Here is a 24515-nt window from a genome sequence, read left to right as displayed (position 1 = left end):
GGTACTGTGAAAAATATCGTGTGCACCTCGGGGCGAAAGCTTTTTCAGACTCGTGTGATTTGCCTCGGCTCGGGCGGCAAACTTTACACTCGTCTGAAAAACGCTACTTTCGCCCCTTGGTGCACAATATACTATTACCCAAGATTTAACACATTTGCGACGCCCGCGAAAATGCACAATTTCACGCGCAATCCACACGAGTCACCTGCTACCCCCCTTCGGCGGCGACATGACGCGACTCTCGTTCTTTTTCCTCGCAATTCCGCATGGTCTTTTTTTTTTTGTCGACAAGCTGATAGGTCGACGGGGCGCACGCGCGACGCCGCAGGAAAAATCGAGCGAGCATCGCCGGTAAACACTATAAATCAGCTTAATCCGCGCGTGGAGCGAAGCGAAGGGGTTGGGGATGTGTGTGCGTCCGCGTGAATGTAGGTTAACGAAGGCGAAAAAGGAAAACAATTTTGGTGTCAGCGTTTCGAAATTTGCAAACCGCGCGAACACGACGCGATCCTATCGAATAAAAACAGCGTGCGTTGCAACGGGTGAAACAAGACGAATTAGAGTGGGTGATCCCAAGAACTACAAGGCATACGCGTAACGTTTGAAAAAATAACAAAATATGAAATAATCAAAGGGGTTGTTTGGGTTTCTCTGCCTCTTTCTCTATTAGTATGATAATTTAAATCTAAAGAAATTCAACTTTTAATTTTTATAAAAAAATAAGAATGATTATTTGCATCATTGTCAGGAAATACACGACATGCAAGTTTTATCGACTACAATCTACCAAATACTTATCTATATTCAACATATATCTATCTATACTTTAATCTAATTTATGATGTGCACTGCATGTATCTTGACTTGAATCTGCTCTCACTGGTCGCGAACGTCGCGATTTCCACGTAATCGCGATCGTAAGTCGACGCGCGTCTCCGCGCAAAACAAAAAAATTAAAAAAAAAAGAACAGAAAAGAAAAAGGGCGCAAGAATGGTCGTCCAGTAAAGTGTGCGATTTACGTAAACTCAATAATAACGCGGCGGCGTCCGATCTTGGCATACCGAACGTATGTGTTCTCGGAAATCGCGATGCACTCCGGGGTGAGCGTACAGTTGGCGCGAAATGCAAGAGGACCCATCGCGGAGCAGCACGCCCCAGTGCGCACAGAGCGTGATCGTTTCTTTCTCTGCTTTCAGGCGTAGTCGGAGCTCGGAACCTCACGATGGAGTGCCGCAAGGGTCGACGGAAAGGAGGAGCTCCGATCCTCGGCAGTCTGCTACTTGCGTGGCTTTTAACCAACGGCTGCGCCGTCGTCGCGCGAAATATAGGTGAGTGCGAGAAAGTATTTACGATTTCGGTCCCGCGGTTCCTTGCCGCGGGTAGCCCTCCACCCCGACAGCCCCCCCTCGATCTTTGCGCCAATTAAGGGGCCAGCTACAACACGCGCGGATATTTACGCGCGGCACATCCCGTAGAACCTTTCGCGAAGTCGCGACTCGCCGCAGGCAGAAGCCAGTTTTATACCCCGCCGCCTTCCACGTGTTTTCTTTAACTTTGCAGTGAGCACATTTTAAATTGTTACACCGGTGGGCACAACCGTTGTGCAAGATGTTCTGGCTGGCTGGTTTTACTTCGGAAAATTGTAACGAATAAAATGTTTTTCAAAAAATTCTTTGTTTGAAAGTAAACATTCATTATACACATATGCATATATAATATGAATAAGACATTAATTGATAAATAAGAAATTATCAATTATCAATTAATAAAAATCGGGGGTACGGTTATAAACTATTTTTTTCAGAAGAAAGAAAAAAATATAGAGATTGTGCACAAGCGTTGGATCATTTTGCACCATTCATTAGGTGAATTATTCAAAATCTGATTTAAAAAAATCTTTATTTGATCCGAGTTGTCTATTTCAGTCGCATTTTTTAAAAACTTAATTATGTGACGTAACTTGCGCCGGACTCAAGCGTGTATATTCTCCTATAAATTTTAAACGGGGTACAAAAATCGCCTTGAAGAGGTTAGTAACGAGGGTGGAAGTGGCTGTGACGTGTACGCGCAGGAACGACGGAAGATCGTTGTTGCCGTAAACCCCGGAAAACCCCGCGAGATGGATGGGAGGTTTGGGCCGGCATGTTAAGTCCGGGAACATACCATAGCACGCTCGTAGAATTAAACCGTTCTCGTGCTAATTGATTTAGGAGATTCCGTCGGCATATGTGTGTAAGCGTGTGTATGTGTGTATGTTTTGCAATGCGGCACAGCTTCTTGGTAATCCCTCGGTAACAAGAATCTTTTATTTTTTTTATAAGATACTTAGTCGATATCTTTCTCATAAATTGTGAGAAAATGTCATGTCCTATTCTTTGGAAAGTTATATCTTCTATTTTTTATATACTCGTAAACGATGATGAATACTTTAATGTACGTGTGTTTGAATACAGGTTGATTGATAAACGTTTTTAGCCTAGTTAATATCCATATGGATATTACAAATCAATCTTACAGTTTGAAATGTACTTTTGATGTAGACTGCGTAAAACGTATTTACTTTGAGTGAGCAGTAACGAATATTTTTTACAAAAGTAGCGTGAGTTTTGCTATTTTGGTGACAATTTCAAATGGATAGCATTTCTAAATTGCCCGATTTGTATATGCATTTCTTCGGCACGCATATTCTTATACTTTCAATCACGTCTGCATTTTTTTGTGATTCTGTCACCGCTTATGTGGTGCACACGCGTGAAAGTAAAAGTTGCTTGAATGGCTTTTCGGGGTTTGAGTATTCCGTCGAAAAGAATTCCGCTCAGACGCCGCCGGGGCGGCGTCTACAAATTTCTCTCGGGACCATTTCCGCGCTCGCATATTAGCCCGACTGCGAGCCCAGCTGCAATCTCCGACGACGTGTAACTGATCGCGGAAGTTGTAGAAAAACCCGCATTGCCGAGCTACTCCAGCCGGCGCGGCCGAATGCGCGAGGGGTGTTATTTTCTGTTCATAAATCCAAGACTTTCCGACGAGAAAAAAAAATATTCGAGTATCCGCGACGTTGTTCACGATGCGGTTAGGAAACTTATTGTTAGGTTTAACATTTGAACCGTGGAACCAAATGAGAGTCTTTGGAATCAAATTTGAGCGTAAACGTAATTCTTTTTACTAATATTTTATCGAAGAAAGATTAAACTTTTTTTTTCAGCCAAATAAAATGACAAACGAAGTCGATACAATTAAAATGTCGCAGTCGTTTCGGTAATTTTTATGAATACTTGTCGATTCACCATAATTAATTAAAGACCCTTCGTACTCTTAATTAAGGCAATAAGCATGGTATCTTGGTCGGTGCGTCGCGCAAATGAAAGAAGGTAAGGAAATGAAAGAAAGAGAAGAAGAAAGGGCTGGCTAGCGCCCGATAGGGTTAGAATGTAGCGATTGAACGCGAACATTAACGAGTGGCGAAATCTCGAGAAGCAATTTCAGACCGACGTGTTCAAAGATGGGTCGCAGTTGAGACATATAGGGATCAGAAGGGGAAAGATCGATGAAGATCTGGCGGGAGAAAGACGACATGTCCTCTCTATTCCTGTGCGATTATCATACACTTCGGTGCACCCAATTCATGCAGCTATCATCGCAGTTGCGTTTTCAGTGTTCTGCGTTCAATCCTCCCTTTCTATCTATATTCCCTTTGCAGATATAGACATATGTGCACGCACATGTGAATACATGTACATACGCGTGCAGGCACGCACGCGGGCACGTGAGAGAATCGCAATAACGGGTGATAGATAAGTCAGAATCGCTCGCGTTGTGCCGCCGAGACTCAGAAGAGGCTTTTGTGTGCTCTCAAAAGTAGATAGATAGTTAGGATGTCGTGGATTCGATACCGTACTCGACTGCATTTTCATTCGAAATCGCAGAGTCGCGGTATACGAGTCGAGTGGCGGAGAATTGGCGGCGCTTATGTTGAATCAGGCTTCTACACTTGAGTGCGCATCTTTGGAAATAATTGCGATATGAGACGAGATGAGTACATCACAATAATACTATTCATCATCGGGTTAGTTTCTAATTATATATAACTGTAAAATATATTAAGACACATTTAATAATTTCAAAATAATATTTATTTTTATCAGAATGTTTTCGCGGAATTATTGACTAACGATTGATAGATATTTGACGGATGATGATTGACAAAAAAATGTAAAATGAGCATGAAATATAAAGAGATAAGGAGATAAATTAATAAAATCAAAGTAAATTAAATGGCATGATATCGCATTGACAAGATCATATTAATTTTATCGCGAGAGAATATTGCAGAAGCCGTTAATATTGGAAGCTTGAGAGAAATAAAAACCGTCGGTAGAACTCACTCTTAATTACAAAAAATTAATTAAACATTTCTCAGGATGATTAATTATTGAAAAGTTCTCTTATATTTCACCATCTATTTCAGGAAATAAAGGCTGTCGTATTTTTTTGTAGTTCAAAATCGCTTAAAAGAAGCGCATACCTGATGTTTTTAATTTCCTTAAAAATTATAAATTTCATGAGAAGTTAGGTGGCGTGTAAATTTCCTGTGCTTTTATTCTTCCGCGTCTTTATTCGCCACGCCTTTCCTTTACATTTTAAGCAAGTATACGCGCATCATTTCAGTTATTCAGCAATTAGCTTTTTACTACTGCTCCGCCCGTCATAAAACCGAAAATGATTCCTCTTAGCGAGCGTATAAATATGCCGGCTCTTCGAAAAATTACATAAAACCTCGATAGCCGCCACTTTGTAATCTATCCTGATGGCCGTCGTAAAACGTTAGTTAACGGTAGGAAGGATGATCTCGATCGGGCTGACCTCGCGAATAATGCGCGATAAAATTTGCAGTGGCCGCTATATCGGCATCGAAGCGACGCCGAAAGACGTCGTTCACTCCTGGCTACTCGTTCGCGATTATTATACTCGCTCTGCTAGAATTTTTACGAAGAGCGGAATTTCCGGTCTTTACTGATCGAAAATAAAATCAATATGATCCCGTAATATTTGCAGCTGAACACTAATCGTTATATTTAGATTGGCTTTATCGATCAAATCGTAGGTAATCGCTCGTAAATAATATCGCCCGCGATACATCTGTATTATATATATGGAGTATTCTGTGTATTGATACAATAGAAAGATAAACAGTTTGATCCGCAAGAATAAATATTTCCCCGTTTAAAAAGTTGAAATTTATTGGCCATTCAAAATTGCCTGTTTATTTTTTTATAATAGAATTGATTAAAATTTGATGACCGTTAATTCTAACAGCTTTCAAGATTAATATTGTCACATTTATATCGTTTATAAATAAACAATACCGCCTATATGATATTTTTCTCCAAATGCACTTTTTGGCTTCGATTGTTTTATATCATCATTCTATAGGGTAAGATCTAAAAAGATCACATATATGTATTATTTATAGATGAGTTTCAATATTCATTCAAGAATATTCATTACATAGAAGTTGTATATTTCACTTTTGGCCCAGTTTTTTGTCTCTCCTAGAAACTTTACTTGTTACATAGGCGGTATTGTTTATTCATTGACGATACGTCGATTATAATTGGTCTGTTCTTTACAGCTGAACTGGCTGCACTAGTTCAGCTCTGAACTAGTGCAGCCAGTTCAGCTGCAAAGAACAGACCTAATTTATTGATAGAACTATTCACAAATTTTCAATATCAATTATTTCACTTCGAGAAATGCTAAACATTCAGTTATTGCTCGCGTAATTTGATAATTCATTATATGTATATTGTAAACAGTTGCCAGTTTGCTTTATATTTCCACTGACGTTGTGGATCATCACCTGAGACATACGCCGTGAAGAGATTTCATCTCTTCTCCTCTTCCCTTGCTCTGCGACGATGAGGATTTGTATGCGCGGTAAGGGGGAGGCGCTGCCGGGCAATTTACGGCCGCCACTTACATGGCGTGGCGCATTCTGGGTAATTAATATTTACGCCGGATAGATCGGTAATCCTATTATACACTCGGCACAACATCGAGATAATAAAAATTGTGAGCAACGCGTGATTACAGAGTGCGTCGCGTCCCCGAGGCGGGTCGAGTTTCTCTCCACGAGATAACATTCCTCGAGGAAAAATTCTCACGCTTCTCCAGCAACCTTCAAGTTTGCAACTATATATCTTTCGATATGCTAAAGAAGTCTAGGAGATGTGCCGAGATATTTGATATCGGGTGCAGTAAATAGCATAAAGTCCATTTTAAACGTATTTGATTGAAGGAATAAACGTATTTTGTTCAAATATTGTATTTATGTACATGTGAATGTATAATCTTGAATATAATATGTTAAGACAAGAACGATAATCGTTTTTGTCATTAGTAAATAATATTTTGACGTAAAGGTATGGGAAACAGCGATTAATTTAACTGCCGAAGTACGTTTCTGTATTAATATAAGAATTTAATAATAATACGTATTCATTATTTTTTTTAATTTTATAAAAAGATGAGCTAATGAGAGAAATGCGTATTTTGAATTGAAATAAATTTGATACAAGCTGCAAATTAATACCGCAATTAAATACTAATGGGATATCGATAATATTTAAAACACGTTCAGGAGAATTAAATGCATATTCTGTTATCAAAATATCTGAATTCATCATAGCTTAATAAATATACTATCATTAAATACTAATGTGACATAGCAAAATCGAAATCGAAGAAAACGCAAATAAACTGAAAGCAGTCGAATAGATGACGTGACACGTCAATTTCACTAACAAATAATTAAGTCAATAGCCGCAAACCATATTAATCCACGTCATATATTAATGAAATTGTCATATATAATGAAATTGAGTCGAGAAATGACAGAAACGGTGTAACGCATTTAGATACAGGATACATCTTTTTTCACCAAACTGGGATATCTGTCCTGGATTCGAATTGGAACATGCATGAATAATAAAAAATCGACTACAATGTTATTTTTATCTTTTCTTGACAAGCGATTTTAACTCCGGTCGCTTCGAAGAATTCACGAGGGCGAAATTCACGGTGCGAGAGCGTCATTCACTATGCGCGTTTCCTTCCACTGTAGAGCTTTGTCAATGCGACGAATATATGGCGTCGGTGAGATAAGCAAAATAATTCCGACGTCCATTGTTGTTTCGACGGTCGTTCCGCTGGCGAACACAGTCTCCGGCTGCGGAACGGCGTTGTGCCAGCAAACGACCGGCCGCGGCAACTCTCGCAACCCCCTGCGCGTCCATCCCCGTCTCTGAATCGACGACCTCTCTTCGTCTACCTAACCCGGAGAGGACCCGTGCGTGGCTCGTGACGGACTTCGGTGCCGAAGATTTGTGGCACATTGGCAACACGCGGCGGTCCCAATTTACTGCGCATTACCTCGCCTACCTCTTCACCTCGCATTTCCCTCCGCCAACGTTATATCCACCGTCGTCTCTTTCTTGCGTCTTGAGCCGTTTACTCTTTCTTTTTTCCGGCTCGTATATATCGACAGTTGCGCGATTTTCTCTACCTCTATTCCTTTGTTTTTTTCGTTGCTTTTTCGAACTCCAATTTTGCCATATCTTTTATTCTTCTTTATTTTTATTCCTATATTTTCCGTTTCTTCCTTTTTCTCTCTTTTTTATTCGTTCTTATTTCCTTTAAAATTTTGTCTCATCATTTCCTTCTTTCTTTTCTCACTCTTATTTCCATTGCCATATTCATCTTCTTTTTATTCTTATTGCGTTTTTTTTCTGATACCACGTTTACAACACACGTAGATCTCCCTTTGTTTTCTCCAACCAAAATTTGTCTATTATCCCTCGTTTTACAGGCTTGCTATGCACGTTCCTGAAACCAACGTGTACAAACGGCGGCGATCACCCTTCCGCGTTATTCCTTGTTCGTAACCGCCGCTACGTGACTAATCTGATTCCCACCCACGTGCAAACGCGGGCCCGTGTTTCATCCTCTCTTTCTCCTCTTGTCCTCGTCCTCTGTGCTTTAACCCTCTCGCACTGTTCCCGCCGAGTTCAATGAGTTTCACGCGATCGGGCGCGCGGGCGCGACGCCACCCGTCTAAATTTAAACGAGCGACGCGCCAGTGACGCGATGATTCGATCGTCGATATAGCGAGTGCGGTGTTAAATAACATCGTGCATGAGAGCAATCGATAAAGTGCCTAGACCTCACGCCCCGGTAACCCGCGAAACGGAAACAGATCGCAACGGGGCTATCTTTACCTTGTATTTTTAGAAATCTGACTCGTCATATAAATAAACAACTATACGACTGTTTGTCATTTAATCTGTAACAGCTTCACCAATAACTAGAAACTTCTGATTTTAGCACGGAATAATTATTCACGTATGAAATTTTATATTGTTATTAATTTCTTAAGCTGCTTGTCAATATACTATATCTCTATTTTGTAGATTGTATTTTTATCTTTAATAAAACACTTATTATAGATAATATGTGTTTGGCACAATAATAAGTTTAATTTTAAATATCCTGAATTACAAAAAAAAAGATTATATTACTGGATAAGTTGAATTTTATGCTTCTATATGTGCAGTTGTGTGCTTCCACGACTTTTCGTAGTATTTCTCGATGATGAGTTAATTAATTATAGATCGCTGTTTTTTCAGTTATGTTTTTCAGTAAGGAGTAATCGATGCATCTTCATTACATTACTATATAGGAACGGTCGAGTTTCCCTCTCGATGGTAAAGCTTCTTTAACAAATCATGGTGAGCAATTAGATCGATCCATTTTGGCTCAAGCAAGGAACTTTGATGTATTTTTTATACCTGCACCATTCCACGTTTAGAATGAACCACTTTAAGATAGAATGATCAAAAGAGATCAAAAGAGAATAATTAAATAGCTTTTTGTTTATTCTTCTATTTACAGATAATAAAAAAAAGCGAGTAAAGTATGATGTATCAGATTTTATACCAACTTTCGGATCTATTACCTAATATGCGTACGTAATTCACAAATATTATTTTAGAAGCGAGAATCTTGAAATTAAAGTCGTCAGATATTCTCGATAATTGGACAGGATGCACACCAGTTTCTTCGTATGTGAAAAGTATCTTTCAGGCCGGTGGAACGTGGCCAAACGAAACTCCGTGTCCTTGTTCGAGCGGGAATCTCGTTCGCTTGCCGCTCGCGTTTTCCAATTCGCGCCGAATAGATCGGTCGCGCGGAAAATAAGAGATTGTCGTGATCTCCGCGCTGTGAGACTACGTCGCTAGTAGTGATGGCTCTTGAATCAATCTTGATTTCAATTTTCAAGCAAACCGAACCAAGTGCGGGTGTATCGCTATACAACTTTACACATCCAGAAATATTAATCGATTATTATTCACGTTCTACTAAAATTAAACTATTTTTATTTTTCTTATATTAAAATTATATTAATAGTTAATAATAGTCGACTTTGTATATTTTTGTTTTTTAATCGAAAAATAGAGAATAAAATAAAAATTCTATATTTACAGTTCACAATCGAAAGAGTAAGCATTTTTTATTCATATAGAAAGATTACATTTAAAAATGTTGCTATATAAATTTATAACTTTTTATTATATATGTATTCGATACACGTAAATATTTATTTTTTTGCATATATCAAATGATACATACATGAATATAAATACATTAATACGTTTATGACACAAATAATGCTTGTAAAAATATTACAGGTTAACTGCTTCCAGCCTACAAAAGGATGTCAATAGAACGGAATGTTCTCTTTGTGTAAATTTCATTGGTGACAAGTGGCGCTTAGATTTCACACACATGACGTTTACTTCCGGCATACGTGACCTAGTTCTAGGAGGCCCCTCGAAAATGGTCGTCCAGACCGAGACACGCAAATTCTTGCCTGTTTTTTATTCGCATTGCAATTTAAGGCTTATGATGCTTTTGAATGTAATTGAATATTCAGCTTCTTTGTATATATGTATATTTTCCTCGTTTTTTCGCCTTACCTTACATATTATCTCAACTACGCAGCATATACGATTCATAGAATTTGACATAGGCACAATTTTTTTCCGGTGAAAATTTATATGATCTTTAAACAGAGAATTAATATTTGTAATTCTAATTTCGCGTTGATCAAATAAATCTTTATCATTGCACTATTATCATATAACTGAATAAGAAGATAAAAAGATATATACCACCGAATTTTCTCACATATTATACTTCAATTATTTTCTGGCGCCGGCCTGTCAGTTTTCGCAAACTTATCTGATTGAAACAATGCCGGATATAAGATAATAATACTGTGTTAGAACGCTAGAAAACGTAGATATTTTCGACGCGAAGAGAGAGTGTGTAGGTTACTTCCGAATATTTAATAGCACAGTTCTATAGACTAAATATACACTCTACATATACATCTATAATTAAATTGCATGTGAAACTTCCTTGCATGTAGTTGCTGGCGTAATCATCAACAGTTCAAGTTCCTATTATTTTTACATAACGTTACATATTTCAGTTTTTAACATTAAAATAATAGTAATTTTTATTAACTGATATAAGAATTGATATATTTTATTTTCAATTGTGTTGTAGTGTTTTATATGTATAAATAAATGTATGTCCGAATTAAAGTTACATAAATATATTAAAAACAAGATTAAGTATCTTTTTTTACAATGCATACTAAAGATTTTAGCATATTACTAACTTATAGTTGAAAAATCACAAACCTCTGCTAACAATAAGAATATAACTTCTATATTTAGAAATGGCAGTTAAATCCATAAATTTTTATTACGTTGTATAGCATCCATTTCAACGAGATCCATATTTATGTGAGGCATGTGAATTCAACGCGCATGATTCCAGCAGTAATATTTTTTGTGCAATTTATAGCTGTTTCTCATTATTTATATCTCTTATAAGCTTCTTTTTTCAAATAAAATCGTGTATTATTCTTTTCTGCCGGCGCGGCGCAGAGATTAAACGCACGCATAGAACACGGAGAGAACGTACAAAGTGCACGGTTTTCTTTTCATATCTCTCTTAGCGAATAGTATCCCGCGCTTATTCCACATGCACTTTGCGTACCCGAACGAGTTAGCGGCGCATATATTAAATCACTCACCAAACAGCACCGAAATTAAGTGGTATATACACCGTTCTCGAATCACAAATCGTGAACAAGCGCAATTTCCTTTTGGCTCGCGAAAAATCTTTAATCGTGCCGATTAATTCGCTTCGCCGTCTGCCGTCTCGTCGACTCGTGACTACGATTTATGTACGACTCTATCTATCGTCAATCCCTTGTCAAGAAGCGAAGATCCATCCCTCACCCGCCTCGAAGAAGCCGATGGCGTTTCGCCGGCGAGCGAGCTAGAAGCGCCATCAGTTTCGCCCCCGCGCGTCTCGAATCAGCCGGTGTAATCGATTTCCGATTTCGGAGTGACGGCAATTTTTCAACGTTCCGTGAAAAATAACTCCGGAATAAGCCACCGACGCCGGCTTTCACTCCCTTCCATTCTCTGGTGATACTTCCATTTCTTCCAGTATGATAAGTATCAGGCATAAATATATTCGAGCGATACTAGAGAGAGATTCTGCATTCAAATATAATCGAAGTATTCCTCTGTTTATATCTGATGATTAAAATGTAACTTAAAATATTTTCCGTTTATAATTAAAAAAAAACGGCAAGATACAATATATCGTGCATATTGTTGAATATTTCGTTATTCAAGTATTTTCGTATAAGATTTAAAGCTATATTCCCAACAACGTAGACTCTATCTTTTTCTCCTTTTTTAAAGCTGCATTTATTGCATTCTTTCGTGTGCACTGTGTGGAAATTGTCGAGAACGTAGAATAAGAGAGCCAAGTCCGAGAAACGGAGGTGGCGTTATCTATTTAATAGATTACGTTCGGCTCTATTGGGCCTGCGTTAACTGCTTCTACGGTTCGAGACGCGAGCAATAAAAGGAGGATAATGGAGGGTTTAAAGAGGCAGAGAGAGAGAGAGAGAGAGGAGGCGCGGGTGGCCGGGCAGCTTTTCGCTAAAAAACGAGAAAAAATGCGGGCCGGCTTTATTAAGACGCGAACGGGGGTGAGTCGCGATAATAAAACGATCTCCCGTGCAACTTCGGCCGATCGTGCCATTGTTTCTCGTAATGCTCTCTACCCTCTTTCTACGGGTTTTCCTTCAGCTCCCTGAAAAACCATTCCTCACCTTCCTCGCCGTTTCGTCTGCACGTTTAGCGCTCTCCTCGCTTCGCCTTACGTTCGCGCTCTTGACCCGATTTATTTGCGTATCCACGTTTGAAATCCACCTCCCGTCCGTTTCATCTCCCTCCCTCCTTCCCTCACATCCTCGTCGCTCCTTTCTTTTCGATCTGCGTCCTCGTTAACATTCATACGAGCACTGCTCGAGACCTTTTTGTTAAGTCAACTCACCCCTCGAGGCGTCGAGAGAAAGAGAAGCTAAAACCATCCCTCCTCGCTTATCCTTCTCTCTGGTCTCTGGGGGTAACCGCCAACCCCCGGGCTTTCCCCCGGCGAGGCGCGTCGGTTTGTTCATATTCGTGTACGGTTCGCTTGGAAGCTTTTCGGGAGCTAAATCCGCGTGTAAGCACCGCGCCGTGTACGTGCTCTCTCTGACGTTCCCTCGACGTTCGGCTGCATGCGCGTTCGTCCACGACGCGGACTCCGATTGAAATCCGAGAGCTGCCCCGTGATAGCATCGTCGTCGTTGTCGTCGTCGGTGAATTCGAATTGTCTCTGCTGGAATCGATTCCCCAGCGCGACTCAATACTGCGACAGATATTAACCCATCGAAGTATATATCGCAGAACAAGACACTACAAATATTGAAACGCGTTGTTTTGAATTTATGTTAAGCGAGAGACGAAAGAAGTAGACGAATAAGGCTGGTATTCATATATAGTCAGATTTTATATTTAAGATTGTCTAAGTTATCTTTAGATCCTGTACGACTAGTTTAATTTGCTGCGGAGTATCTAAAGATGAACTTAAGACGATGTGCATAAGATCTGACTATGAATACCGGCCGAAGTGAACGAAATATACGAAGTAAACGAATATTCGATAAATTTTATTTCTAATGTGTTAAAAAAAGAAGCGATGCATATATCTTACTTACACGGAAAAAAAAGATTAGCTACTATAGCTAAAATAAGTCGTAAAATAGGGATAACTAACATTTTTTGCAGCGAGAACAAAAGGTTTTGCTACTATTGCTCAACTTTAGCTCTCGCTGCAAAAAATATAGCTCTTGCTGCAAAAAAATTAGTTATCCCTATTTTACGACTAAATTTAGCTAAATTTTTTTCCGTGTAATATACAAGTCCTTAAATAAAAAGTATTAGTTAACTTAGTCTTCGACTTTTCCACTTCGCAATTTTTTTGTGGAAATTTTTACAGTTTCTCAACAGGATAAGCAGTTTAAGATGTCATATTTTCACAATTTATTAATACAATATTCCTTTAAGGAGAAAACAAGTCAATTTCAATTTCAAACATCGCGACATTTGAAAATAAAATTTCGATAGAATTTTCGCGCGGTCAAAGAATAGATTCTATTGTGCAACATTTCTACATCGACGATTTGCTCGAGAAACTTCTCTTTCTCTTCTCTACCATCTGATCAATAGAAAGATGCGCGAAGAAAAAGCGTGGCCTATCGCTACGACGGAAGTTTCCGGTAAAGTTCTCGCGGGCGCATTAATGCGCGCCAAATTAAACCGGAGTTTCTTCACCGTTGCGGAACTTTAAACCGCTTTGTAAACTCGACGGTACTGCTTGTTCGAGCGAGTGTAAAGCGCCTCGCTAAAGTATCGCGGCGTATTACACGATACTGCCCCTCACCTCGATGTATCGGAACATCCTGATTTCGCCGAAGGCTTGAACTTCGTGGCGGACAAAGCGAAGGTTACATCGCTCGTCAAGCGAGAGAAAAATGTTCGGGAAACCACTAAAGCGGTGGAAAGTATTCGCCAATGTTATTCTTAGCGGTAAAACCATCATTGAATATGCAACGAGCGCCACTAAACTTTCGTCTTTCTATAGTTGTGTTTGTGACGCTCCTCCTAACAATGATGGACAGAGATTTTTATTCATCGATCATCATAACATTTAATTTCGCGATTTTAATTATGTTGATTCTCGCATATCTTTGCAATTTTTATTATTTTATATTCAAATCGGTAGTTCGGGTTATTTTTCGAATATTTTTCTCAGCGGTTACATAAATAATATTTTATACATACAAACAATAAAAAACGCATGTATTTTTAAAGATTTTATTTGAAATTAATTAGTAAAATAAATTAAGATGTTTTAAATTTAGCACAATTTTTCATAGCAAACAAATATGTATTCAATGTATTTGCGTTATAAACATCACCTTTTATTCAATAGATCGAATAGAGCCACAGTTAAATGTTAACAATGTTAGTAGATGTATTTCATATCAGTTAAATATAACATATATAATAGCTCTATTTGATACTAAATTTATTAATTAACTAAGTTTAACATTAAGCATGTTTGGCGTTAGCTATAATATCTGACATTAATTATGAGCTCGCCATTGTATTTAATATCGACATTGGCAAGCCATTCACTACTCTTTCGAGCAAAATCGTCCCGTATTAACAGCGCGGCCACAAAGTAACCCCCCGCTTTACGGTGCATTAAATGCGAAACACTAATGATGTCGTGGATCTGGGCGAGCGTTCGATGAGGTAGGCGCACAGTAGACGCAAATACCGCGGGAGTTAGTACAAACGCACACGTTAGAGTATGACCCAATGAATAACGCTTATCAGCCAGACCGTATCTGACTTCAAAATGTGTAAAACGTGGTGCGCGCGATTGCTGCTACAACTGCAACTCGGAATCAGATTAAGCGGTAGTCGCACGGGTTACATTAACCCTTTTGCCTGCAGCGTCCTTAATTATGAAAATACTTTTTCTTCATTTGCGATACGCAAATATATAATCGCAGAGTCACTCAGTAAACTGTAGTCTAATTGACTAAACATGAATGTTTTACAAAAATACAAACAGATAAATATTATATTCTATAATGCAGGAAGCAATCACGGCATATTGCGGCATAAAAATTTAATTTAATAATATTAAAACAGTATTAATATTATATTGTTTACAATAACCTCATGTTAACTCCTTTGAAAAATAAAGCAACATAATGTTTTTAAATTATTTCGTGATTTATAGCAAGATACTGCAATATTACATAACATCGTAGAACACTTTAATATCATGAGCAATATCACAGGCGGATAAGCTCGCTGGATCTCCGCGCGGGAGATCATCAAAGTGTGTACATCGCTCGTTCGCGATCGCACCGTTAGACGGAGAGATAAATCCGTAAAATCTAGTTATTCCCACCGAGTTTCATTGGTGCGCTATTATTTCGCAGTAATATCTTTCGATTGCGGGACTTTACGGCGGGAATCGGCGTCTCATTTACGCCACTGACAATAATACAGAGAGAACGACGAGATTCTTCCGGTAACTGCAGCGTAATAACGATCGCGGTTTTATAGTGACCGTGCGCCTCACACATTTCTACGTATGTGAATGCACTGAAGATACGTGGAGAAAGTAAAGCTAAAGGGATAAGATTCAAGAAGCAAGTTCCTTTATCTGCAGTTAGAATTCAAATAACAATATCTCCATTCTAAAGTGCTTTCTCACTCGAACGGAATTACCTTCGCTGACGCCGAGTCTACGAAATGAAGCGCAAGATATACAATAATAGCTCATTTATCGGAATTAATTTAAAATATATAATTCTCCAAGGGTAATACGCGTGTCTCAATTAACGCGTTATTATCCTTGGAGACACAATTGCGACAAGTACTACGAGTAACGCGATTTCTTATGAAGAAATAATGTTGTGTGTAACGAGTATTAATCAATTCCGATTTATTTATACAATTTATAATGAGAAACGATTCGAAATTTTATTATCTTCCGTTACGTGATTATTTTCTACAAAAAATTAACGATTATCGCGTATGAGAGGGCAAGGTAACGGGCGATCATCGTAATTAGTATATGTGCCAAGCTAATTAATCATGTTCATGAGTGGATATTTTGTGAGTGCAATGAAGAAATCTGAAAGGAGGAGGAGGAGGTCTGGGAGTCATCGAACGACGACGGAGCAATATCGTATGGTAATTCTCTTTTCACATGTTTATTTCGATGAATTGTCAGAGCAGGTATTTTCCGTAGTCTTGCATTTCGGTAACTTGTTTGCATAATTCGCGAACAGCCCGAATTATGCACTTCCACCCGGCACAACGTGAAAGATTATCCTGCGGAGTTTTCACGCGAAACTCCGCTTTCTCCCCTGTCGAGTTAGTTAGCTTTTTTTCTGGTAATTACCATCGCGCGCGTGGTATCCGAACGGCATGCATTGTTGCAAAGGGGCCGCCAAAGAAACTACCGCGTTGCTACCTGATTTATGAAGTTTATTAAAGCCTATGTACGTGCTATGTCAGGCTGAAACATTAATATTCACAATGTAGATAATTGTTTTCCAACCGTTATCGATGCGCCCCTCGTTTCCAGAGTTAGTTACGACGAATTTACGCATAGCGCATTTAGTCAAATTTATAATATATTAAACGTTTTTAACTGAGCGTTTTTCGAGACTATCGATTACAGTCGTCGTAAAAATTCAACGTGTTTTACGCAGAAATGCGTTCTGCCGATCAGTTCTCTATATTAGACGATTTTCTCGCGTTTGCAATTGGTTAGGTACAACCGTAATTGCGATGAGTTTTTCTCTCTCTCTCTCTCTCTCTCTGCGTTCATGCACGAGAAAGAGAGAGACTAGTGCACACGCTATTACGCCTGTTATCAAAATACATTAACAGAGTTCGCTATCGTGCTCGTTATCAAAACAAGCGGCAACGTTTCATTAAAAGTTTTCCGCAAAAAGAGAATTACCGTCCGCAACACATTCGCGGCAGTAATAATTCGAAATACTGTGCGGAGAAATCAAAACGTGTTGTCGAGCACACGTGTGCTGATGAATATCACTCTCTTATTTTGTTTGTTGTTTCACTTTTCATCTAATATGAAAAATATATAATAAACAAAAAATGAAGGAAAAGTAAAGAAGTTATTTCGAGCGTGTAATAAATTGCTTTTTTACATTGCGTTTTATTTTAACGAGGTAATAATAATAATTTAAAATTATTTTATCATGGAAACAAATGATGAATTTGGCTTTACGTGCATGGCTATATACTATTTTAAAAATGTTATTAATGTGTGAGTCTATTAGTATTATTATCTAGATTCACACACACACACACACACACACAGCTGATGCTTGCTGAAGTTAGATTGCATTTATCTCTATTATTTTTACCAACCATGAGGCAGTTTTATCGCGTATCGTGAGGTCGAGACGTGTGCAAGTAGATCTCGAGCGGATGGGAGTTCACAGTTCGCCGTGAACAAGGACGATGCATTGCGCGGATTCCCGACTGCCGGGAGCGAGCGAGAGGTTGTCGTAGCCGGTGCAATTAAAGCCGGATATATTGTTCTCGAGAAGAATAATCCGTGGCGCGGTTAGGCGTTTCTCCGCAACTCTCGCGTTGAGAGACGCGTCACGAGAGAAGTAGACCAAATTAGGGCAGCACCATTTATCGAATCGTGGATGCTTGTGTTTCTCGCTGAGAAAACGCGGTTTGAGAAATTGCACCTGGAAACTTACGCTTCTCATTCGTAGAGGGAATAATTAACAAATTAGTCAACTGAAGGAAAAGTTATCAAACGATCGTTGTAATTAAAAGCATACATGCTGAAATTTCAAATGTATTTTATTATACATTCTATAAACAGTACAAACTGAAGCATGTATAGTTTCTCTAAATCAAATAATTAAAATCACTTCGCACTTTAAGCATTGCATGTAAGTAGCGATTGAAAAAATTCAAATAAAAGAAAAACAGGAAGTGAAGAGCATCGATTTTCCATGAAACTCCGCGAAAAGAGAAGGATTATATATATATGTATATATATATTATATGTTGTTTATTATATATGTATATATATATATAAAATTTACTTAATTTGAACACACATATATAACTCTCCAGATTTACACATACTATATTTTTCGTAAAAGATACGAGCGATTTCAAATTAAGTAATTTTTTTTTTAATTTTTGTCACTGCCGCATCGATTAAAACCGGTCGACCGAGATAACGGCGGACTCGTTTTAACTGAATTTTTAAGACCGGGTGACACAGGCCGGTGAATCTTTAATTAGGATCCGATGCATTGTTCCGTGGAGTGTAATATGAATCCACACCATGTTCTTTATGCACCGTCGGCGAATTCGTGGCTTCCGCGAGCACGGGGAACGCTTTCATCGTGCTAATTAAAGGCGGGCCACATTGTCCTCGAAGTAATGATGTGCGGCGATTCGCGCTCTAAACAGCCGATTGTAATGTGATCGCCATCAGCTGAATTGGCTGCGCGTGTTTCTCGATATGGTTTCCTCTCGCCACGTTGCCGAACCTCTTTATTATGCCCGGCCGATTATTTCTACGTAATTAAGTCACCTTAAGAGCCTACGTAAGGCTCGTTAAGACCGTATCATTCGCCGTAGATGCAAATTGCATTGCGAGCGGCAAAGGTGCACCAAAGGAATTTCGAACACGAGGAATGATATTTCGAACCATAGAAAATAAAATACACCCAAAAATTTAGAATAAAGATTTACAATTTAAAATATCTATTTAATCATATATTGTTAATTATATTATAGTTACATATACTGTCATTAAACTCTAACTTTTTTCTCTTTTTTTCCTCCGAAATATATATCATAATAATTATGTATTTATTAATAAAATTACTAAGCAAAGAACACATTTGCCATCATAATTTTCGTTTTTGGTGGGCAAGATGCATACCGTAGATTACAAGAGTCTGAAAATATAGGCATCATATTTTCGCAATTAGCACGTCTCTAAATTTTCGGGATGCGTCGTATGATGCGCAGGCTTTAGACGACACGCGGTTGTGACCGCATAATAAACGTCTTGCGCGGAAGTTATCGCATCGCTCCGCTCGCATCCGACTGATCTCGCTCGCGAGAGAGCGAGCGGGCGGGTCAACTCACTCGCGGCGTTCTTTCGGCGTATAATAAGCAACGATAAAAAAGAGAAGCGGCGAATTCGCGAGCGGGTTAACGACTCGGACCCGCAAGGAGTTGCCGCTATAAAAATCTTAAGGAGTCGAGTCACTCTCCATGCCGAAACGGAGAGCAGCTCGCTACCGCCGATAGCGAGCACAAGAATGTTATCTTTATTGCGCGAGGCGGACGAGCGTTATATATTTATCGGGCAACGGCCGATTATGGCCGATGACGCGGATAACGGTCTCGGCCGAACCACAAAACTTCGATCGCAGGGCTCACTTCCGGAAATAATATTTCCAAAATCGTTACCTTCGATGACTTCGCATCTCGTTTAAACCTGGAACGGTAACATGAGTAAATTTGGACGAGTAACGAAGAAAATCGCATGCCGTAACGACGAAACTTAGTGAATAGCTTAATTCCTATATATATAGCTTTTAGATTAAGAAATACTTTTAAGATTGAGAACAAGGAGTCTTTAGAAAGGATGAACAATGAAATCAATCTTGAAACTTATTTATTAACTTATTTATTATACTTATTTATTAATTAACTATTTAAAGAAGAACTATTTAAAAAAGTGCAAATTTACGTACATATAAAGATTTATAAAAGGGACGACATTGAATATGTTTTTAAATTGCGCAATTTTAAATATAGTGTATCTATATATATAGGTATCTTATAGTTTTATTATCTGAGTATATTGTTTAATTCTTTGCTTTTGTGCAAGAATTTTATCCTTATTACGAGAATGACAAATAAAAGAATCGATTATTGTGATAATGCGGATAACAGATTCGTTGGACCGCAAGTCTTCGATCGCGGAATTATATCTAAAAATGATACTTGTGAAATTGTTTCTTTCAATGACGCAGCACCTTTCGTTGTGCAATTTTGCGGTTTTAGATTGATGATATTGACGGTTATACTCTGATTACACACACACACACACACACACACACACACACACACACACACACACACACACACACAGCATTTGCATAATAGGTATACATATATCCTTATACCTTATACAAATTAAAACATCGAGCTTAATGCAACATTAAACAGCTTACAAACTTTTTAGTAATACGTCTAATAGTCAACCGTGTTAGAAATTTACTTTTTTATTAATTAATCTTTCTGATTTATTTGCGAAAAGATCAAGTCATACTTTTTCTGCAAATCAGTTATCGGAGGGGGGAGGGGTATTATTTCTCGGAAACCATTACAGGAACTGAAGTCGTTATTATTTTCTTTTTTCAATCCTTACTACTTTTTTCAATCCTTGTACGTACGAAAAAGGCACACGGTGAAACCAAGATGAAGGTGAAAGAGCAGGATGAGCGAGAAACAGGTTGGTGCAACACCTCACTTTAAAAGTGCAAAACATCGCGTGCGATGCACTTACTTTTTTCAGTACGCTTTTCTATTCCCCTCCTTTTTTATCTTCCTTCTCTTCTCGTTTTCTAATCGGTTTTTTCCGTGATTATGCGCCTTGTCTTACACTCGTCTTTATCACTCACTATTTTTATTTCCCTTTATTTTTTTCATCATTTGCTTTTGTTTCATTCTCACAAACTATCAAAATACATTTTATTGTTTATTTTTGTTCATTTTGCTATTCGATATGCAACCTTTAGTTCAGCGTACATTTATCGAGCAAGAATAAGGTAAATGCGCTGTTTTATGTGGAAATCGGATTATTTCCGCGAATATTCCGTATAAGCTTCGATTACACGCGAGTTGGCAATCCATAAGTAGTCCGAATGCATCGAGGGAAAACGGCAGTTTATTGTTAGATTTTTTATGGAAAAGTCGATCATCGGTGTACGCACGCATGTATTATATGTACATCTAAAACGAACAATTAATTGCCGTGCGAGCCTGCGCCAACTTTGGGCCACGAAATTATTAACCCGCCTATTATGTCGAGCTTGCACGCTAAGCAAACATTCGAGCATTATGTCCCGTGATTTATTACATCGCGCGTGCATTACAGCGTAGCTCGCGCCCTGGAGTTTACGTATCGGGAATAGAATAAATATATAGTTATTCGCCGGAAGCTGCAACGTTGAATAGTTCTGCGATACGAAAAAAAGACGATCCAAAAAAGAAAGGGGAGAGAACAAACCTCTTACATGTAATAATTCTGAATATATAACTTCGTCAATAGGTAAACTCTTGAATACCTCGAATATTCGCAAGTTTACAACCGATTATATGTATGTTCTTAACTTCGAATCCAATTGTCGATTATCTGACTTCATACATTTCCGATTTTCTTCCGCTCTGTTCTCGATTATTAATTCTAAATTCGGAGTTCTCGGTTCCGTATTGTCAATTTTCGACTCTCGTTCTTTTTATCCTCGTAATTCAGAACTCTTAATACGCAGTTCACGTAGTCGTCACGCACGAAAATACAAATAATAATTTAAAAAATAATTAAGAAACTGTAATAATGCAAATACGCTTAATATTCTTGTACATTTCTAACACTGTACCCTCCTTTCGCATATTTGGAGAATAAACGGACTAGCCATTGGGACCAACGGCGATATTGCAACGGCTATATTTGTGCTCGAATGTACTTTCGACTATATACACAATGTTATTGTCATTGCAGCCGATCGATCGATTCCTCCCGGCGTGTTCGCGGAAAATTAGCGATAATGACGCCGAAAAAACAAAACGCGCGCGCGCGCGCGCATCGCCAGCGCATCGGATCGCGCAAATTACGCACGAAACAATTTTAATGAAGCCGGCGCGCCATAAAGGATTACAAATTCAATCTCCTCGCAAACGAGAGAGATGACGCGCCGCTGGGCATTCGTAATAACAACTAATTTACGAGCGTGATAATGGAGTGCGAATTTTCGCCAATCAGCTTTGAGGATCGCCGGTCGCGCTTAAAAACGCGCGCGCCGTCCTTTTTTTCTCCCTCTCCTCTCCCTAATTTATTTGTTCGTTCTGCGCCAACTTCTCTGTCTGTTCGCGATCTCGCTTTCGCGTGTTTTTATTTTTTTATTTTTTTTACACACTTCAAACGCAATTAGTGCAGTCAACGTCGTCGGTGGATCAACCGACGGGGGATTATAATAGCGGCGCGCGCGCAGCCGTGCGGCTAATGAGATCCGGAAAAATCGGGCCTTCGGTTTAGCCCACCAACCGGATTGTTAAATGACACTCGTTTGTAAAACCAGCTTCCGCGTTTCGGCCGCGTTCGTCGAGAAACTACCTCTCGAAACGACCAGAGGGACCGACGTCGTCGTCGCCGTGCCGGAGCTCTCCTTCTTCTTGTTTTCGCGCGCCACCGCGCGGGACTGTAAACGAGGCCGACACCTTGCACCACACTATTTTTGTTTCTTTTTCCTTTTTCTTTCGTACGCGAACTCACGCGGTGTCGCGCTCGTTTCAGTCGAGCAAATGAATTGCCCGCGGTTCGTCATTAACCCCTCTACTACCGAGGCATTAATGAGATTACAGTATGTTAATATGAATGGTTTTTAATTTCCACAGTTAAATTTGAGTTCTAATTGCAACATTAGAGATAAGAGAGACAAGAAAATAAAAAATTAATTTTAAAACTTGTGAAAAATTTCGTAAAACTCGATCTGCATACGAGTTCGCTGTATCTGTAGTTTCGTTTGGATTTCTGATAATGTGCGATAATTGCGATCATCGCATCTCGTTCACGCGGCATCTATTTTTCTATCGAAAATAAGCGTTGTTCGGGTATTTTTTTACTTGGAAAATATTGCACGTTCGCCCTCTGGGGTGGCTGCGTGTGAAAGAATCGCAAACAACGTGGGTGAGAGCCACCTCGATTTTTCAGCAACTTTCTGTGTCTCGTGCCCGGAAGTTGCGTGTGACTTCACGCATACACACACACACACACACGCACACGTACGAAAGTGCACCCTGCACTCTCGTTTGCGCCACTAAACGAGAGAGGTTCCGATGCAGCCTGCAATAAAGAAGAAACAAAAAGAGGCATGATACAAAGAGAAAGAGAAAGCGTCATCGTAAACGAGCCGGTGATTCGGTTAAAAGTGCTGCGTTCAAAAATTGCGTGTCAAAGCTGAACGTTGGGTAAAGGCGTTCATGCGCCAACCTTGGGTATATAGCGGTCAAAAATGCAAGCGTGTTCTCTGGCAAGATCTTTTCTTGAGATTCAATCTTTCCGCATGATTTATTTCATCGCTTTGTGCGGCTCTCGATTCCTTAGCATTTCTCTTCCATTCCTGTACAAAACGCGCTATCCTCTATAATGGCATACATGTGTGATATGTATATATTTGATATAACCATTTTTTATATCAATTATTAACTCAATTTAAATTTTTGTATATATATTGCTAGCCTTTTAAAAATAAATTTTTATTATTGTAGTTATTTAAACATATGTGTTATATTTATCAGAAACTCGAATTATTCTAAATTAGATCGTCCTCCACGCGAAGCCCTTTTTATTCAAAAAATTATTTCTCCAGTTTCGTAGTTCTGTACATACCAATTTTTTTATATTAGGCGCGACAGCAATAAAAGTTCGACCATTCGCGAAACTATAAAGACGACGTTGATTAGAAGTAAATTTGTCGTTCCGGAAAAGACTATTGCGATTGGAGGCGATGGTGGACAACTGAATGCCGAACGTCCGTGGATAATTGAACGGGAAAGAGGGCGAGCCTCGGAAACGACGTGGCTTTTACTAACGAACGCCATTTGGCCCGCGAGCGGTGCCTCTCGAGCCGGGCGCTCTCGCTCGGTTATTTGTTCGCTTCGCGCGCGTGTGTGGAAAAAAAGGAGAAAAGAACGGGAAACAATCCGCCGTCCGAATCGGACGGATGTGCGACGCCAGAAAGTAATGCGCCACCAATTTCTGCCGGATCAATATTTATTTCACGATCAAATTATTCGCGAGCACATTGGAGCGATGGAAACAACTTTCCCTACTCTCTTTCTGCCTTTGCCTCTTTTACCCGTTCTTCGCGATATTTTTTAGAATAAGTATTGTAGAACGAATTATAATATTTAAATATATGTTTACACATATCTTGTTGAATATTTTACAAATTTGTAAAAATTATAATTTAATAGCATGTGAATATCCAATAACAATTTAGAAAGTGACACTTTTATCACGACATTATTGTAAAAGAGATATTTATTTGTGCTCTTCTAATGATGATTTGACTTTTAATCGAAATATTGACATATTCTCGATATACACGGTAAAATGTGATGTCATCATTAGATTTAAAGCT

At 38.9% G+C, this 24515-nt stretch overlaps 1 protein-coding gene across 9 annotated transcripts in view; it reads left to right on the top strand.

The window, feature by feature from the left end:
• Positions 1-24515, top strand: part of LOC139771477 (latrophilin Cirl) — a 447191-nt gene that overhangs the window by 180335 nt on the left and 242341 nt on the right. For all 9 annotated transcript variants that reach the window (XM_071704284.1, XM_071704285.1, XM_071704290.1 and 6 more), the window contains one exon: positions 1198-1329. In XM_071704284.1, the coding sequence (XP_071560385.1) occupies positions 1224-1329 (106 nt within the window). In that variant the 5' untranslated portion in view covers positions 1198-1223. The remainder of the gene's footprint in view (positions 1-1197; positions 1330-24515) is intronic.

Source organism: Temnothorax nylanderi, unplaced genomic scaffold (genome assembly GCF_030848795.1).
Source record: "Temnothorax nylanderi isolate EJ_2023f unplaced genomic scaffold, tnyl_v1.0 TNYL_tig0040_pilon, whole genome shotgun sequence".
Taxonomy (NCBI): Eukaryota; Metazoa; Arthropoda; class Insecta; order Hymenoptera; family Formicidae; genus Temnothorax; species Temnothorax nylanderi.
Note: the sequence above shows the minus strand (reverse complement) of the source record. Positions and strands in the feature narration are given on the sequence as shown.